This window comes from Hibiscus syriacus, unplaced genomic scaffold, assembly GCF_006381635.1.
Source record: "Hibiscus syriacus cultivar Baekdansim isolate YM2019G1 unplaced genomic scaffold, ASM638163v2 tig00112416_pilon, whole genome shotgun sequence".
NCBI lineage: Eukaryota > Viridiplantae > Streptophyta > Magnoliopsida > Malvales > Malvaceae > Hibiscus > Hibiscus syriacus.
Window position 1 is genome coordinate 489,005 of NW_024063328.1, and position 19,987 is coordinate 508,991.

The window sequence follows — 19,987 nt, forward strand, 5'->3', positions numbered from 1 at the left end:
TGACTGCATTGTTTCAGTATATAATTAGCAAAACATTTTTATACCACTTTCGATAAATAAATAATCCTGGTTACTTTAAAAAAACAATTGAATGTGTTTAAAATATATTAACGATTTTCATAATTAATATCTTATAGCAATAAAAAGCTTCAAATCAACTCTAATGACAAATAATGGAATTGGAACGTTTTTCTTTTAGTTTTTAGAATTAAATTAATGAAAATATCAAAATGTTGATGCATCTAATTTACATTGGTAAGTAATAATTTTATATTATTGAAATAAAGTATACTTCAATGTATATAACATTTTTTAATATTTTATTTTTAAAAATAAAAATATATTTTTCAAATCAATGTATTGATATAATAAATAATAGGGTGAGCTACAATTTAATATCTAAACTATCAGTTTTGATCTGTTTTAGTACCTTAACTTTTAATTTTTTTTAAAATCATATCTAACTTTTATTTTTATTTTCATTTTAATATCTTGCTTGTTAAAAACTTAACATGTTTAGTACCTAAATTGTCAGTTTTGGCCCACTTTAGTATCTAAAGTTTCAAAATTTTTAAAACTTAACGTTAAATTTTGAACGAGTACTAAAATGAAACAAAAACTAAATCTTTTAACAGCTGATACTCAAATGAAATAAAAATTAAACTTTAGGTATAATTTTAAAAAACTAAAAGTTTAAGTCTAACGCGAACCAAGACTGTTATTTTAGATACTAAATTAGTAATTTATCCTAAATAACACTTACTTCATGACGTCCAAACATACCATATGAAATGAAATTTAATTAATTTTTTTTTATAAAAAATGGAAAATTTTATCCAATAAAATAAAAAAAATATTTTTTACCACAACCATTCCATTTTGTTTTTCAATAAAAGAAAAAAAAAAGCCAAATAAAGAAAAGACAAAAACGGCAGTGTTGTTAGAGGCAAAATACCTTTCTTCATTAAGTCCGAAATCTTTTATTTTCCTAAAATCTACCTCACACGTGGCCTCCTATCAATCGTATATTTTCCTAAAATCTACCTCACACGTGGCTTCATATCGATCGTTTATTTTCCTACTTTTCTTCATTAGGTCGGCAATATCTCGTTATAAATTAATCATCTTTTTTCTTTCCATCTTCGCACCAAAAATCAAAATCAAAATCAAAATCAAAATCAAAATCAAAATACCCAAAGCACTTATCTCCTAATATTTTTCGTTAAAGCTCTCGATTCCAATTCTCTCCCTCTCTCGATTGAAAGGTACTTATTTTATTGTTATAATTTGTTTTCCCTTTTCGGTTCTTGATTTTTTTTTATTGAAATTTGGTATATTTTTGTTCGGATTATTTAGGGTTTTGATTGCGTTGATTTGTTCGATTCGATCTCCTTCGAGATAAACCTTTAGCATCTGTTTGTAAAAAATTATCTTTCTTCGAATTCAAGATCAAAGGTTCCCTTTGTTTTGACTCCCTAATTGATTGTTAGTTTTAGGGTTTCATCGTTTATTGCTGATCTATCTTCAGGATCTAATCGTAATTGAATTTGATCTCTCTAGTTTGATTGTAAATTTCCTTATATAACTGATCCGTTGATCTTAACGTGATCGGTCGGATCTTAGTTGGGTGATTGACCCAATTTGAATGCTATTGTTTCTGTTTTATTTGTAGATTGAATGAAAATAAAACAATGTTTTTGGTCTTGGTTTTTGATTGCTTTGTTGGTTATTTCATTAATGAATGATGTGTATATGCAGCCATGTTAAGATTTTATACTATTTGTAAATTTTTAGATGTAGATACGGTATATGCCAAATTTATTCTCGGGAACTTTTGCTTTGCTTTTAGCTCTTTTTTTTTGCGGATAAAGGTTTTACTTATTTTCAAGCTAAGGATTTTGGAAGTTATAAAGTAACTCTGAATTTCTTGCTGACATAACAGATGCAAATCTTTGTGAAAACCCTTACTGGTAAGACAATCACCCTCGAGGTTGAAAGCTCGGATACGATCGATAATGTAAAGGCCAAGAGGGTATCCCACCAGACCAGCAGAGGCTTATCTTTGCTGGAAAACAACTTGAGGATGGCCGCACTCTCGCTGACTACAATATCCAAAAGGAGTCTACCCTCCACCTTGTCCTTCGGCTCAGGGGTGGCATGCAGATCTTTGTAAAAACCCTTACTGGCAAGACAATCACCCTCGAGGTGGAGAACTCTGACACTATTGACAATGTCAAGGCCAAGATCCAAGACAAGGAGGGTATCCCACCAGACCAGCAGAGGCTTATCTTTGCCGGAAAGCAACTTGAGGATGGCCGTACTCTTGCTGACTACAACATCCAGAAAGAATCTACCTTGCACCTTGTCCTTCGTCTTAGGGGTGGCATGCAAATCTTTGTAAAGACTCTTACTGGCAAGACCATCACCCTCGAGGTGGAGAGCTCTGACACTATTGACAATGTTAAGGCCAAGATCCAGGACAAGGAGGGCATTCCACCAGATCATCAGAGGCTTATCTTTGCGGGTAAACAACTTGAGGATGGCAGAACCCTTGCTGACTACAACATCCAGAAAGAGTCTACCCTCCATCTTGTCCTTCGTCTCAGGGGTGGCATGCAGATCTTTGTGAAAACAGTCACTGGAAAAACCATCACTTTGGAGGTGGAGAGTTCTGATACAATCGATAACCTGAAGGCCAAGATTCAGGACAAGGAGGGCATCCCACAGGACCAGCAGAGGTTGATTTTTTCTGGGAAACAGCTTGAAGATGGCAGGACTCTCGCAGACTATAACATTCAAAAGGAGTCTACCCTCCACTTGGTGTTGCGTCTCCGTGGTGGTATGCAAATATTTGTGAAGACTCTCACAGGGAAGACTATTACCTTGGAAGTAGAGAGTTCTGACACAATTGACAATGTTAAAACTAAGATCCAGGACAAGGAAGGGATTCCACCTGATCAACAGAGGCTGATTTTCGCTGGAAAGCAGCTGGAGGATGGGAGGACACTAGTTGATTATAATATTCAGAGTGAAAACTTTGACCGGTAAGACCATCACATTGGAGGTGGAGAGCTCTGACACAATCGACAATGTTAAGGCCAAGATCCAAGATAAGGAGGGTATCCCACCTGACCAGCAGAGGCTGATTTTTGCTGGAAAGCATCTGGAGGATGGGAGGACTCTTGCCGACTATAACATTCAGGAGGAGTCAACTCTGCACTTGGTATTCCGCCTTAGAGGAGGGATGCAGATATTTTGTCAAGACGCTGACTGGGAAAACCATCATCCTTGAGGTTGAGAGCTCGGAAACGATTGACAATGTGAAAGCAAAGATTCGGGACAAGGAGGGAATTCCCCCGGATCAGCAGAGGTTGATCTTTGCTGGGAAGCAGTTGGAGGATGGTCGAACTTTAGCTGACTACAACATCCAGAAGGAGTCCACCCTGCATCTTGTCCTTCGCCTCCGTGGTGGTTACTGATTTGGGTTCTATTACTACGCTGCGTTTGGTGTCTAAATATAATAATTTGCTTTCGATGAACTTTTATATTTTGCCGTTGCAAGTGGCCGAATCTTCTATTAGTTCTTTTAAGATCTTGTTTTTCGTTTTAAACATAATGGTACTTTGTGGTGTTTGAAGTGGTTAGCTAAACCACATCTCAGTTTTACCATATTTGCTATTAATTTTATCCGTCTTCAATCATCCATCCCATTGCATTCTTGTAACTCTATACATTCGAGTACTCACCTTTTAACTTCATCACTTTCATGTAGCTTTTGTTTGGAGTTTAAACATATTCCAAGATAAGTCGCAATGGGCAAATTGACCCAACTTTCAAAGTTCGTAATTTTAAATTTGAAGTCAAAGCAAAGGAGGTTGGAATTGGTTTATTAGGGGTGTATTCAATTATGGAAGTATTATGTGATAATATCGTCCTATATACGATGATTAAAATTAATATGTTTCTTTTCGTTAGTCGTATTCGTATTTTTCGTTCTCTCTCTAATTTTCATTACTTATATGTGCATTTTGAAATTATTTTTTATAATTTCTAATTTTGTTGGGCTTAGATTATTTAGTTCACCTTATGATGGATGGTGACGAGAAACGTTTATGTGAACGGTTGTCGATGGTGGTAGGGCCCGTAAGAAGATGAAAGCGAAGGCCGAGTGTATGGGTAATTGATGGATTACGGTGGTGGTGGTGGAAGCTTCCGAGGGTTTGGTGTGCCGAAATAAAATATCTCAGAGTTTCTTTTAAGATTTAGTAAACATTAAGAGCAAGAATTAATCATTCCTAAAGTACAGTTGCAAAGAGAATACTAAACCAGAGAGAGAACATTTAACAAAAGTGCACACGATGGTGTGGTTTATTAATAAGAAAGGTTGTCACCCCAAAGTTGGGGAGACTTTCACATTTATTCGTGAGCATCTAGCTTCGATCATAAGGCCTTTTAGACCTATCGCGAGATGGGAAATCAACTCCTAGGCTGCATATCACACTTGGACATAATTCTCTCGGCAACCTCGTACGCGTCTTCCATCTCTGGCATCTGTGCACCGCTTGTCTTAGTCCGGGCATCGGCATTTGTTATCCAGCTTCTCTAGCTGCTCGCAACAAGAGTCGAGGTGCCTGCTGCTGCTGCTGCCTGTCTACCGAACCGCCTGCTGCTGGTACCACACTCTTCCTCCATGTCTCTGGCAGTCCTGGAGATTGTCTAGCTCCCTTATCTGCTCTCGAAACCGCCCTGTGATCGCCTCGGTCGCCCCCATGGGTTTTCCTCGTCGATCGTCACGGTTGTGATCGAAGCATGGGCCACGAATAGAAACAGGGCGAAGGTGGCTAAGTAGACTGCGAGCTTTGCCATTGTTATAGTTTTTGATGGTGAATAATAGGGTGGGGGAGTGATGGTCATTTATAGGAGAGTTTAACTCTTTGCATGCCCAATACGTGTAATGCTCAAGGTAACACGTTTTAAATCTTTGCATGCACTAATCGACAGATTTTTTCAGACAAAATGCTTCTTTTGAAAAGCGATTTCCACGTGGAGTGCCTTTGTCAAAATGGTATTCAATCAACAATGATTTTTAGTACCATTTTAATGTAACTTTGTCTAAATACATGGCGTTTATATTAAAAATTCTCATTAATAATTTATTTTAAAAATAATTCTTATATCAGGTTAGTTATAAAAATAACTTCCAAGACTATCTCGTATCTTATAAAACGTGTTTAATGAATCTCATGTTTTATAGGACGTAAGACCTATCAACTTTTTTAAATAAAATCATTTAATATTAGATAAAGACAATAATAAATGTATAAAATTTATTTTCGTAAACATAAAATCTGACCTTTTTTTACAAAACACGAGGTATCAATTTAAAGTTATTTTTCTAACTAATGACATGTGTTATTTTAAAATAAATTAATTAATGAAATTTTTTAATATAATAATGCCTAAATAAAGAGAGGAAGCGTAAAATTTGACATTATCTATTTACATCTTTTGCTTATAAATATTTATATTCCCAAACTAACCCCGACAGACACGCAGAGAGAGAGAGAGAGAGAGAGAGAGAGAGAGAGCTCGGACTTCGATCATCAATTTTAGGGTTTTTGTTATTTCATAATCGGATTCTTGATTATTCAAAACTCTAGTCTTCAGATCAGGTACGTATTAACCTTTGATTACTTTTAATTTTGTCACAATTGATTATTTGATTGTGTAATTTCTCTCTGTTGATTTTTTAGATTTATGTTTAGGATTCATATTAATAAGTATGACTTATAAATATATCAGTAAAATACGATACAAGGTTAATTATATAATTATGTATCAAGATTTTTATTATAAATAGATATGTAACTTAAACATATGTGATATATCAGTAAAATATAGTACAAAGGTTTAAATTACTAAACCTCGTTAAAATTCTTGTGGTTTTTTTTATCTTTGCTCGATTCTTCAAACATATTGTCTTAGAGGTCTTATCGTAGTGTTCAATCGACAGAAAAATTAAGATTTCAGCTCCTTTCTTGGACTTATTATCACTACTGTTGTTGCTTCCCTTTGGGTATTATGCAATTATTCAAAAAGTACTGTATTTCATTCACGAAAATATATTCTTTCGCTTTACCTTAATTAAATTTACAATCTTTATGGGTATAATTTAGCATTGTTGTATTTGTATACTTCCTTTGTGGGTAAAAATCATTGTGTAGATAGATCAATATGGTAAGTTTCCCTTTCGCGATGACGCCGAGGTTTGTTCATGGCTTATGCTTGGAGCTACAAAACGCTATGTACGAGTCTATCGTGCTTTATCTTTGTATAGGTTTTGGATTTGACCAGGAACACTGAATTTTTTTCATGAAATTCTGTTTGTGCTTGGATTTTTGTTTTCCTTTTAGCTGAAAAATAATTCCGTACAATGTTTGATTGGAGAGATGTGAAGAAAGATCTATAACTTATTTGATATAGTAAAATGAAATCATTGATGAATGTTTGGCCCTGCAATGCAGGTCTTGAGTGTTGTTGAGCTCTTTCGATTAGCTAAGTTTCATGTCTGATCTCGACGTCCAGATTCCTACCACATTTGGTAAGTATTCCCCAGTCAGATTAATTGTCTTGTTATCAGGAAATCTCACTGGTATGCAATGCCGTGTTGCTAGATCCGTTTGCTGATGCAAATGATGAAGACCTGGTGCCGGTTCCAAGGAGTATGTGCATATTCGTATTCAGCAGCGGAATGGTAGGAAAAAGCCTGACTAGTCCAAGGGTTGAAGAAAGAATTCAGCTATAACAAAATCCTTAAGGACCTCAAGAAAGAGTTTTGTTGCAATGGCACTGTGTCCAGGACCCGGAATTAGGACAGGTGTCTTTAACCAACGACTTTGCTTGCCGCCTTCGGTCTCCATTCTTAATTTTATACTTTGTCTTCCGTAGGTTATTCAGCTTCAAGGCGATCAAAGGAAGAATGTCTCTACCTTCCTGTTCAGGTATTTCTTAATTTCATGTATGTTCACGATACGGCAACTGTCTTTGTTCATGTATGTTCAAGTTAATTACTTTTCTGAACAGGCTGTATTGTGAAGAAGGATAACATCAAATCCACGGCTTTTAAGCCTTGCGGCAGCAAGAACTTCCGGGAGTCGTCTACCCTTTTCTGTTCCAAGTCATATATATATATATGTTGGTCTGCTACTGATAAATGACTGTATCTTATGCTTCTCAACACTTATGCCTATGTGATGTTGAACGACAATGTAAACCACCATGCATTTCTATTTCTCAAATAGTGTTGCTATCATCATCTGAGGTTAGAACATCTTGAATCTTTAAGATTGGATCGGATATAATCGGCATCTGCATGTGTGATATTGGATGACTTTTGGTACTTGGTTTTAATATATACAATTAACTGTTTAAATTACAGCAGTAAACAAATTATTAGAATTTTTAAATCATTGAAAATTTACCCTGCCTATGTGAATATAACAATCTTGATGTTACGAGACATTGTAAAGAGGAGAAAAGAGAGCCATTGGAGGGGCAGGCTTGGTTAAATTAGATATGGACTGATGAATTCGTTACCATCTCAATGGGATATTCATATTAGAGTTTACGGTAAATTATGCGTTAATACTTAAATTATTATTTTATCTGTTTAGTGTCTAAATTTTCAATTTTTCAAAGTCTTGGTGAAAGTTTAATTATGTTTCATTTTAGTCTTTATTTAAAATTCAACGTTAAGTTTTGAAAAAATTGAAAGTTTAAACATTATAGAGACAAAATTGATAGTTTAGTTGTTTAAGTACTAACATCATTAAGCTTTTAACATTAGGGTACTAAAATGAAAGAAAAATTAAACATTAGATATGATTTTGAAAAAATTAAAAATTTTGATAGTAAAATAGACAAAAAATGATAGTTTAGGTACTAAATACACGTAATTTGTCCTAAAGTTTAACATATCCATCTAGTTCTATCCATTTCTATTACTTTTATTAATTATTACTAACATTTTCAACTCTTTTTAAAAGCAAACTATGAGAGTAATTCTTTTTGAAACAAATATTCAAACATAAACATATTTTCACAACTACTTTATACATAAAATATAAAAAAAAAATTAGGTGGGAGGAAAAATGTATAAGAATTTTTGGTTTTTTTTATCTCATTTTTAGATTTTAATAATTTATATATATAAATATAAAATAATATTCTCATATAATGGAAACACACATAATTATCGTAATCGTGGCATCCTCTTTGATCATACAAATTATTAAATTGTATATTTTCAATGTCTTAATTATCCAAAATAATATATAAATCTGATATTCTAATAGATTAATTTGTACAATTTGACATATCAATGGATGGGGCCGACGATTCATCATAAGAAAATTTTTAAAAAAATAATAAAATTATTTTTCATTTTTTAAAAAACAAAATTGAAATTGAACGACTTTAGAAGAAAAACGGCAAAATCGACTAATAAAATTTATGATATGTTAAGTGAAAAATCAACCAGGCCGATTTTAAATTGATTTTTCACCTATTATAAAACAAAGCAAAAAAAAATATAGATCTATTATTTATTATTTTTAATTTTATTTTCATATAATATGTACTATGTGTACATACTTTTATTAATTTTTTAAAATAACAAAAATTTAATCTATTTGCTCGTTCATAAATCATACTCGAAACTACTCCTTGGGTTAATATGGTCAACGTCCGAACGACGCCGTTGCGCAATCTTTTATATACTCTTCCCTTGTAGCAACTGTTGAGAATCTGACATTTATCGAAGGTCTCTCCTTGAATTCGTAAAAACTGCCTGAAACCCTAGGTATCTAAAATCTGAAATCTTCTGGAAATTCACACTTTGTACCTTCCTAAGCAGCTAAACAGGGTTTGGTCCCTAATCGATCTGTTCTTTTCAATTTAGTTAATGATAAAATTATGACTATATTTGACCTTTTTCTTCACTTGTTAGGGTTTTACATTTTTATCAATTCGAATTTATTCCTATTTATATCGAATATCTATTTTTTTCTATTGGCAGTTTTTGAAAGAAATGGAGGAAATGTTGGCTTTGGTTATTTCAATGTTTATCCTTTTAGCGTTAGTTCCTTATACCTATGGAAACGCCGTCAGGGATACTCAGTCAACAGATTTAATGTTGAAGAACGGCAGGTATGTTTCAAGTTATTTTAAAGGTTTTAATCTTCTTTTTTATATAAAAAAAAGGTTTTTTATTGGTTGGTTTGTGTTATTATAGGCTCCAAGAAGGGAAAATGTAGTACGCCATGGGGCTACTGGCGGTCGTAGTAGGATGCGGAGGAGACCGGCTGCCGGAGGAGCTAGCACGTCGTCTGCTGCAACTGCTGAGGTTGAGGATTGTATAGAATTATGAAGTTTGAATTTTGTTGAGAATTTTACATATCTATTGATTAATGACAAAACGGGACTTTCCTGCCATAGTTGTGAATTTTGTGTCTGAAATAAATATAGGAGAACATATGACTATATAAATTGATGTTTTTGATTGTTATTTTCTCTGCCAATTAGTGATATATTTTTTGAATTAGGAAAGTGGTTTGAGAGGTGAAACGATGGTATTTTCTGTTCGATACCTTCGAATTGAGAAGATTAAGGTGTGTGAGTGAATATGGGGAGTGCTGTGTGTGGACTAACAACATATCGAGGATGACTTATCTTTGATGTTTTAGTGATTCTTGTGAGGACCGAGGGAAGGGTTGGTTTTTTGTGAACATGAACAAAGCTTTATTTTGTCGATGAGTCGTTGAGATAGATTATGTAAACCCTCTAATGAGCGTAGGATTTTTCGGGAAGGTGCCGAAGGATGCAACCAAATGAAACTTTTAGGATAGTCTACTTCCCCCTCTGAAATGCTCTTTCCTCTTTGGGGTTAATGGCACTGGTTAAGAATTTGTCTATCGAAATGTCAATGCAGAAACTGCTGATGGAAGTGAGGGAGAGAAGAAGGAGGTGGACATGAGGCTAGAGCATCAAAGAAAAAGGAAAAGAAAAGGCAAGAAAGGGAAGAACACGAAGGGTATATCATTATCATCTTATCATTTACTCGTCTATTTGGCTGCTGTTCACTAATTTGATATGATTTTTTTATCAAGGCTGAAGAGGCTGCTCGTGATTCAAGGCAGACTAAACAGGATCGGTATTCTGAAATGCGGCGGAGGAAGGACGAGGAGCGTGAGGCAGAGGAACGTAGGCTGGTCTGTTGTTTGCCTTCATTTATGGCGATTAGTTATATAACAGAATCCAAGTACATAACCACAACTATATCATTTCCTGGTTCAAGACATCTGCTATGGCTTATGCAGGAAAGAAGCTAAAGCCCGAAAGGCCAAGGAGGAAGAAGCTGCTGCCTTGGAGTTTGAAAAGTGGAAAGGAGCATTTTCTGTTGATGCTGAAGGAACCACAGAGAACGAGTTGCAAGATGGAAGTCAAGACTTGCTTTCTAATTTTGTCGAATACATTAAGGTACTTTCGATCCCTGTATTTATAAATGATAATTAAATATCAAATGTGTATGTCTGGAAGCACTACATGGAAAACATATAAACGTTTTTCAAAGTACACGAGCTGCATAATGATCAATAAGCATTAATCTTCTTAAGGCTTCAGAATGTATATATTTGTTTTTTAAGTGTTGTAAATGGTCTCGCAGAATCATAAATGTATACCTTTGGAAGATCTTGCTGCAGAATTCAAATTGAGAACCCAGGTCTGCATGTGTACTTTCGGCCTCCTGATATGGCAATGAAACGTGTTATAATTTCATTTTATACGTATTTGTTTGCTAGTAAAGAATGAAGCGAGCAAATTCTTTGCATGCCATGGTAAAGGAACCCATCAACTATAAGGGTATTGCCTCTTTTTTCGATCCTATCCCTCCTGCTTCTAATGTTAAAGCACAACACTTATTTGATGCAGGAATGTATCAATAGGATCGCCTCCCTTGAAAGCATGGGTATGTAACTATTATCTGTTGTGGGAACTGACTTTAGGAAATGAAAATTTCAACCCCATGTGCTTGTCACCGAGAGCTTAACGATTGATGCATCGACCCTATATTTGTTGTGTGTGCAGGGCGACTTTCAGGTGTCATGGATAGAGGGAAGATATATACATCTCGATGGACGAGATGCAGGCTGTAGCTGACATATCAAGCGTCAAGGAAGGGTTAACATCTCGCATTTAGCAGGCAAATCGAACCAGTTCATCGATTTAGAGCCGAAAGTTCAGTTGCGGAGGAGATCGGCACAGCAAGGAAATCACCGTTGCTTGATTCAGTTGTCTCACTGATATGTAGGACAAGTTCACTTAGGAAATATATAGCAATGGCACCATGAAAGGTGCCAAATTGAAGGATTTGTGTTTTTACTTTTATGTTCATGCATGAAGGCTTGTTGTGTTTCTTTAGAGATACTGTTCACATAAGTGTGCAATATCCAGTTATAGAAAACTGTTAGATTTAACGATCAATTCTGTTCGAATGGATGAATTGGTGAAAATTAGAGTACCTAACTTAATTTGATGAAAAATGAAGAAAAAATTCAAAGACTTTATTTATTTTTTAAAAAGTTCGAAGATTTACTCTACCATTGAGCCAAATATATATATAAGGATTTCCTATCAGAAGGATTTTGTTCATAATTTAGGGTAAATTATATGTTTAATACCTAAACTGTCAGTTTTTATCCGTTTTAATTCCTAACTTCAATATTTTTAGAATTAATCCTTTAAACATCTTTAATTTTATCTTTTCCCAAATAGAATTAGGGTTTGTTTGAACAAATCTTTGAATGCCAATCTTAATCTAAAAACATAGAACCTGATTCTATGTCCAAATCCGACAAAAAAAGGACAAGTCGTCGTGCTAAAATTCGTGGTTTTAACTTTTGGGTAAACTACACTGTTCACTGAACTTTTAATATATGTTCCCTTTAGTCACTACTTTCAATGATGTTAGATGTTGTTTAAAATGTTGATGTGGCACAATTAATTCTGAAAATCCAAACCTCCTTTAATCATACTAGTTGAAAAATCTTTAATCCCGTTAAAGTTCAATCAAACTAAAATTTAAATTTTTATGAATCTGTTACATCAACTGTCGGATCAAGTTGAAATCAAACTATATTAATGTTCTAATCAATGGAATCTTCTATTAAAACTGATCGACAATCTCTTCGATCGGAAATTATGAATGCCGAGATGAATATTTTCTTTTTCTTTTTTCTCTAAACTTATTTTTGTTGTTATTGTTAGTTGCGGCTATGAATGATAATCGAAAGAATGACCTTAAAAATAACGACAGAAGAAAAAAAATAACAACTAACAAATTGAAATAATAACGATGCTAAAGCGAATTAAAAAAATAGTGTACATCTTTCGAAAATTTAATGATCAAAGTGAAAATACCTTAAAAACAGTGAACATGAGTAACATTTTTCCCTTAAAAATTAGGGTAAGCTATGCATTAAGTATAAACTATCATTTTGGTTCGTTAGTATTTAAATTTTATTTTTTTCAAAATCATACTTAACGTTTAGTTTTTGTTTCATTTTAGTACTCCACGTAAAAAAACTTAACATGTTAAGTACATAAACTATCAGTTTTGGTCTGTTTTACAATTTAGACACTAAAACTTAACGTTAAATTTTAAACAGGGTACTAAAATGAAATAAAAATAACATAGATATTATTTTGAAAACAATGAAATTTAGATACTAAAACAGATAATAATATAGTATAGGTACTAAAAGCATAATTTACTCGAAAAATAATTCTAAAGACTTTCAGTTCAACAACTCCCTTCCCTCTAACACCACTCGTCTCGCGTTTCACCATAATTTGCGTACATCCGAAAATTCCAAAAGGAAAAAAGAACGAAAAATTCTTAATTAGTAAATATTTCTAGGCCTTTCCTTTCAATTTCCTCAACACCAAACGAAGAAGGATTAAATTCCAGCTCCGGCATCGCAGACCGTTAAATTCTTCTCCTTTTATTCCTTCTCAATAACCCAAATTTCGATTCTCCAGAAAAATCCCTAAAATCCTTGGATCAAGTAACTTTCCTCTAAAGGTTCTTCAGTTTTCCTCTAAAAGATCAATCTTTTAATCGTCCGTTGTTGATAGAACACTTTTCTGATTGTGGGTTTTGTCTATATAGTCAATAGTTCTTTTAATTTCTATAACTGGCATATCGATTCTTAATGTTTACTTTAAATTAGACAGGAATCGTTTTGTCTGAAGATAGGAAGCAGTTTATGATTGTAGGTTTTCTTTCTTTTGATTTGCTAGGGAATTTGTTGTTCATTCTTGTTTTTACTTAGATTAGTTTGAAATAGTAATCTAAATTTAATTGTTCTTATTTGGCTCGAATGTGTTTGAGCGCAATGCCTTCCATTTAGCGATTCGAAGGGATCACACATTGTTTATGTCAACAAGTTTGAATGTGTTATGACTGAATGTTGCTGCTTCTGTTTGGTGATATGTGATATGAAGTCGAATTTTGATGTGGTAATTGCTTATTCTGTAGGTCCTAGCTTGTGGTTGTTAGGCCTCTTGATCAACCGAGTTTCATGTCTGATCCCGACGTCCAGATTCCTAGTGCCTTCGGTATGTTTGGATCATGACTTCCTTGAATACCCATTTTTTCACTTTCGTCGATAATCTGGGTTTAACGTGTCTTTTTTGTTTGTTGTGGTAGATCCCTTTGCTGATGCAAATGCTGAGGACTCGGGTGCCGTCGCAAAGGACTACGTGCACATTCGTATTCAGCAGCGGAATGGTCGGAAAAGCTTGACAACTGTCCAGGGGTTGAAGAAGGAATTCAGCTACAACAAGATACTCAAAGACCTCAAGAAGGAGTTTTGCTGCAATGGCACTGTGGTCCAGGACCCTGAATTAGGCCAGGTGTGTGTGTAACTATCACCCTTTTAAGTGACGATTAACGTCGATACCCATTGTTGTTGCCCGATGATCGATTTTCATCACGTTTTCTATTTATGGTCAGGTTATTCAACTTCAAGGTGACCAGCGTAAGAACGTCTCCACCTTCCTTGTTCAGGTAATTGTTTTTTTGCTTCATGGAATATGTAGACTTCTTAGTGTGCGGTGGAGTTTTAAGTTCCCGAATCTCATCGTCTTCCCTTTTCTTACCAGGCCGGCATTGTGAAGAAGGAAAACATTAAAATCCATGGTTTCTAAGTTGCAGATGCTTGAATTTCTAGCTAAGGTCATTCGTCTCGTGTTGAAGCGGGAATACTACCTGATTTGAGATAATATCTATTAGTGTTATATCAACTTCATGATGCTTTGATAACATCGTATATGGTCTCGTATTTCGTGTGCTTTCCGGGTCTCCGGATTCTGTAATATTGGATCATTATGAACAGTCCCTCCTTTCCGACCACATATATAAAACAACAAGTGCACCCGCACGAATCGAACGGTCTCAGTGATAAATGAATATCAATACAATTCATGTCTTAAATTGATTATTTTCAAAATATTGAAGGCCTCACGGACTATTGAAACCTATAATACATTAATACTTGAATATGTAACCTTCAAGTGCTCCCCAAATCTCATTACCTGTAGTGACTGCTTTTCTGTCCTTTATAAATGAATAAATAAATGAACCCAAATCGGATTAAAATATTTGAATTTGTGACCGTAGTGCTCCACGAATTACCTTTAATGGCCTTGCATTTCTGTCCATTCATGAATTTGCACCTGTGAATGAATTGCTCATTTCCAATCAAGGATCTCATGCAATTGGCAATTGCTCATTATTAGCTACAGACAACAGCCACTTGTCATACCCGTTTTGGTAATTTGAATTCTACAATTTTTTTTAAAAGGTACAATTTCCCATGAAAAAATCAAGATATTTTAAATAAAGTAGAAATCAAAATTCACAAAAAGATAAAGGTGATATTTGTTTTTCTAAAAAAAATCTTTAAGTTTTATGTTTGTTTTGCGCAGATCATTTGTAGATATTGCATTTCTGAAAAACGTCTGTGCGTCCTCTTCTTGGCGCAGACGTGACCTTATGTCTTTAAAATTCTTCCAATCTCTTCAAAAATATTAAAAACAAAAACCTTCGCCTAAAAAACCTCCGATTACTGTAAAACTAAAATTATTTAAATTTTAATATTACAAAACTCTTTTAAGTTTAAAAATCAGTTTTTTATATTCATTTATTTTAACAGTATGCAGACGTTTAAAAACAACAGTATTCTTCTTGTAGATTGTAGACTTTTAATCAACCTCTTCTACTACAATACCTACATATATAATCCACAGACTATATACTTTTTACTTTGTAAAAATAAAACACACCTAAATGCCGTAGCAAAAGTTAATAGTTTTTTAATGATATATCACCAAAAAGCTCTTCATATCATATGAAACCCGCTCGAGTCATTTTGACAATGACATCAAAGAGAAAGCGGGTGAGAGTGCCATTAGCCGTCGATTAGGCCGAATCCAAATACACCATCGTTCTTGCTCATACATTGAATGTGAAATGTCACATAATCATCATAATTAACTCAATTTAAAAAGGAAAAATCATTCCATTATATTAAAATTTATCAAATTATTAATATCAATGATAAAATAAAATTTATTTATTAAAAAATTTAGATTAGATAATTAAACTTGTAAAATTTATGTATGTTATCAATTAATCAAATATGAAGGATTTTACCTTTATGCTTACATTGTATTCCTCGGTCTCAATTTCTATGTTAAAATACAAAAGGGACAATTTAATATCAAGTGAGAGTATTATATAAATGTAAAAATATCGATTTATGCACGAACTGAACGATTTTAATATTAAAAAATTGTGATTATTATTAAAATCTTTGATACAAGCATTAGCAACTAAGGATTAATACAAAAATATTAGCTTCCGAAGGATTTAGACCCTTCAAACTCTATCCTTTTGGCACGTGTCCACTCAGATATCGTTCACCTTCTTACTCCAGAGTTATATTTTGTCACCCTCTTTGTTTCTTCTCTGCGTTGTGATCTCTTTAGAGTTTCAAAGAAACATAAAGGGCAGTGTTCTTCTCTTGTTTCTTTCTCTATCAATGGCTTCCTCCGTGGCTACAACTCTCACTTCATCTCTCCGTCTTCTAAACTCTCAGGGAACAATACTCTATTCGAGTCTTCCTTCCATGGAGTTCCGGTGAAGGCACTTTCATTTTACCCAAAGCAAAAATCTTCCCCATGCAATGCGTCAGTTTCCATGTCGGCGGCATCGCCACCACCCTACGATCTGAACAATTTCAGTTTGACCCCATCAAGGAGTCCATCGTGTCTCGCGAGATAACGCGTAGGTACATGATGGACATGATCACCTACGCCGATACCGACGTGGTGGTCGTCGGTGCCGGATCCGCCGGGCTCTCTTGAGCCTACTAGCTCAGCAAGGACCCGTCCTAAGGTCACTATCATCGAACAATCTGTTAGCCCCTGAGCCTACTAGCTCAGCAAGGACCCTCCGTAAGGTCACTATCATCGAACAATCTGTTAGCCCCGGTGGCGGTGCCTAGCTCGGTGGACAGCTTTTCTCTGCCATGGTAAAATTATTTTCTGTTATGAACTTAAATCTGCTATATTTAAATAAGTTGTGATTTTTAATGTTAAAAGTCAATAATTTAGGCACCAAATGGTGCTTTGTCAAAGTCAAAAATTAGGCACCTAATTTTTGTTGAAATTGGGTAATGGAATAATGAATTTTAGTCATGTAATTTAGGGTATTATAAGATTAGTCCTTAAGTTTCAACTATAAATACCCTAGCTCATTTAGCTTCAAAATATCCCAAAGCATTCTAGCTTTCTTCCAATACTAGAGAGAATTCAGAGAGTTTCTTGAGAGTTGTTTTTCCTTTTTATCGAGGAGAGAATTATCTTGTTTTCTCCTTGGTAGATCGAGAGAGGTTGTAATTTCAGAGAGTTTCTTGAGAGTGTTTTCTCCTTTTTATCGAGAGAGAATTATCATTGTTTTCTCCTTGGTAGATCGAGAGAGGTTGTAATTCCTATTTTCTCATAGTGAAATTCTTCTACCGTTGCCCGTGGTTTTTACCCTATTTTATTTAGGGATTTTCCACGTAAATTTTGTGTCTATTTTTATCTTCATTTTTATTTTCTCAAATTATCAGTTGCGATTTTGCTCTATCCGATAGCCGTCTTCCGCAACAATTGGTATCCGAGCTAGATTAGAATGTGTAATATATGCTTATTGTCTTTGTGGTTGCCACCAAAAGGTGGATCATCCAACATAAGAAAGTAAGAAGTTATTACCCATTCTTTGAAGGTTCCAGAGAACTATTCACGATAGTGAAATAGTGGGAGCTATCAATAATAGAAGCTATGGCAACGAAATTTGATATTGAAAAATTCAATGGGAGAAATTTCTCATTGTGGAAATTGAAGATGAAGGCCATCATGAGGAAAGACGGTTGTCTAGCAACTATCAGTGAAAGGCCAGTGGATTTCACAGATGACAACAAATGGATCGAAATGGACGGAAATGCTATGGAAAACTTTCATCTAGCATTAGCAGATGAAGTATTATCAAGTATCGAGGAGAAGAAGACAACTAAGGAGATATGTGATCATCTCACCAAACTGTACGAGGCCACATCGTTGCACAATAAAATTTTCCTTAAGAGAAAATTGTACACTCTCCGTATGCCAGAATCTACTTCAGTGACGGAGCACTTAAATACACTGAATACTTTATTTTCTCAGCTTACATCCTTAAGCTGTAAAATAGGAGAACAAGAACTTACTGAACTTCTACTTCAAAGTCTACCGGATTCGTATGATCAACTCATCATCAACTTGACAAACAGTAATGTCACTAGTCTAGTCTTTGATGATGTTACAGCTGTTGTTCTACAAGAAGAAAATCGGCGTAAGAACAAGGAAGACAGACAAGTAATCTGCAACAAGAAGAAGCGTTGACAATGATGACAACGATGAGAGGGAGATCAACAGAACGTGGCCAAAGCAGCAGTCACAAACATGGTAGATCGAAGTCGAGGAGCAAGAAGAATTTAAAGTGTTACAACTGTGGAAATAAGGGTCATTTGAAGAATGATTGGTGGAGTCTAAATAAAAACTCCAATCCACAAGGCAATACCGCAAACACTTCAGATGATGGAGATGCTCTATGCTGTGAAGCGTCAACCACCGTGGAAGGAAGAAAACGATTTGCAGATATATGGCTCATTGATTCGGGAGTAACATATCACATGACCTCAAGAAGAGAATGGTTTCATTATTATAAACCTGTCTCAGGAGGATCTGTTTATAGTTGCAATGATCATGCCTTAGAGATCGTTGGCGTGGGAACCATCAAATTGAAGATGTATGACGGAACAATTAAAGTTGTTCGAGATGTGCGGCACGTGAAAGGCCTGAAGAAAAATTTATTATCCTACGGATTGTTGGATAATAATGCAAGCAAGATTGAAACATGAAAAGGAATCATGAAGGTGTTCCGTGGAGCGCTTGTGGTGCTGAAAGGCGAAAAAATAGGTGCAAACTTGTACATGCTGAAGGGAGAGACTTTGGTAGAAGCAGAAGCCTCTGTTGCCTCATATAGTTCAGATTCGGCAATGCTATGGCATCAGAAACTTGGACACATGTCAGAACAAGGAATGAAAGTCATTGTAGAGCAAAAGCTACTTCCAGGCTTAACAAAGGTATCACTTCCTTTGTGTGAGCATTGCATAACAAGTAAGCAGCACCGGTTGAAATTCAACACATCAAATTCTAGAGGCAAAAGTGTTCTAGAATTGGTTCACTCTGACGTATGGCAAGCACCAGTAACGTCCCTAGGTGGAGCAAAATACTTTGTCTCATTTATTGATGACTAATCCAGGAGATGTTGGGTGCACCCTATTAAGAAGAAGTCAGACGTGTTTTCAACTTTCAAAAACTTCAAAGCGCGGGTGGAACTTGATTCTGGAAATAAGATCAAGTGTTTCAGAACAAATAATGGAGGAGAATACACAAGCGAAGAATTTGATGACTTTTGCAGGAAAGAATGCATCAAAAAACAGTTCACAGTGGCGAACACTCCTCAATAAAATGGAGTGGCAGAGCGGATGAACATAACCTGTTAGAAAGAACAAGAGCAATGTTGAGGGATGCAGGCCTAGGAAAATCATTCTGGGCAGAAGCAGTCAATACCGCCTGTTATTTGGTGAATCGAGCTCCATCAACTGCAATAGAGCTGAAGACACCAATGGAGATGTGGACTGGTAAACCAGTTGATTATTCAAACCTCCATGTATTTGGAAGTATTGTGTACGTGATGTACAACGCCCAAGAAATTTCAAAGCTGGATCCAAAATCCAGGAAATGCAAATTCTTGGGGTATGCTGATGGAGTAAATGGGTATCGCTTGTGGGATCCCACTGCCCGCAAAGTGATCATTAGCAGGGATGTTATCTTTGTAGAAGATAAGCTACAAAGAAAAGAAGACGATGATAACGTTGAAAAGTCAGAGACTACTCAGATACATGTGGAAAAAGAGTTTGAAGAAGGAGATTCTTCTGAAGCAGAACCAGCACATGATGAACAAGAACCAGAGAGTTATGAAGCTCCAACAACTCGTCAATCAGATCGTGTGAGAAGACGTCCCAATTGACACTCAGATTATGTTATAGAAGGTAATATTGCATACTGCCTTTTAACAGAGGACGGTGAGCCATCAACATACCAGGAGCCAATAAACAGCTCAGATGCTTCACAGTGGATGATGGCGATGCAAGAAGAAATCGAAGCCCTTCATAAAAATAATACATGAGACCTTGTGCCACTACCACAAGGAAGGAAGCCAATTGGTAACAAATGGGTCTTCAAAATCAAGCGAAATGGCGACGATCAAGTTGAGAGG

At 35.2% G+C, this 19,987-nt stretch overlaps 1 protein-coding gene and 3 pseudogenes across 3 annotated transcripts; all 4 read left to right on the forward strand.

Moving 5' to 3' along the window:
• The first annotated feature begins 1,167 nt into the window (after window positions 1–1,167).
• Window positions 1,168–3,701, forward strand: LOC120179456 (annotated as a pseudogene).
• A 1,869-nt stretch (window positions 3,702–5,570) lies between these two features.
• LOC120179477 lies at window positions 5,571–7,178 on the forward strand (annotated as a pseudogene).
• Window positions 7,179–9,088: 1,910 nt separating this feature from the next.
• Window positions 9,089–11,505, forward strand: LOC120179478 (annotated as a pseudogene).
• A 1,485-nt stretch (window positions 11,506–12,990) lies between these two features.
• LOC120179476 (protein translation factor SUI1 homolog 2-like) lies at window positions 12,991–14,354 on the forward strand. Of its 3 annotated transcripts, none has more exons than XM_039185060.1 (5): window positions 12,991–13,141; window positions 13,598–13,677; window positions 13,769–13,974; window positions 14,075–14,128; window positions 14,224–14,352. In XM_039185060.1, exons 2-5 carry the CDS (start codon window positions 13,641–13,643, stop codon window positions 14,266–14,268), a joined length of 342 nt encoding a protein of 113 aa, XP_039040991.1. In that variant the 5' UTR covers window positions 12,991–13,141; window positions 13,598–13,640; the 3' UTR covers window positions 14,269–14,352. The 3 variants fall into 3 exon arrangements, with proteins under 3 accessions (XP_039040991.1, XP_039040990.1, XP_039040992.1); XM_039185059.1 differs by having other exon boundaries at window positions 12,995–13,124; XM_039185061.1 differs by lacking the exon at window positions 12,991–13,141 and having other exon boundaries at window positions 13,615–13,677; window positions 14,224–14,354.
• The last annotated feature ends 5,633 nt before the right edge of the window (window positions 14,355–19,987 follow it).

Coding starts and splice junctions, on each gene's coding strand:
- LOC120179476 (XM_039185060.1), top strand. CDS start 13,641: ATGTCTGATCCCGACGTCCAGATTCCTAGTGCCTTCG. Junction 13,678..13,768: donor CCAGATTCCTAGTGCCTTCG/GTATGTTTGGAT, acceptor TTGTTGTGGTAG/ATCCCTTTGCTGATGCAAAT. Junction 13,975..14,074: donor AGGACCCTGAATTAGGCCAG/GTGTGTGTGTAA, acceptor ATTTATGGTCAG/GTTATTCAACTTCAAGGTGA.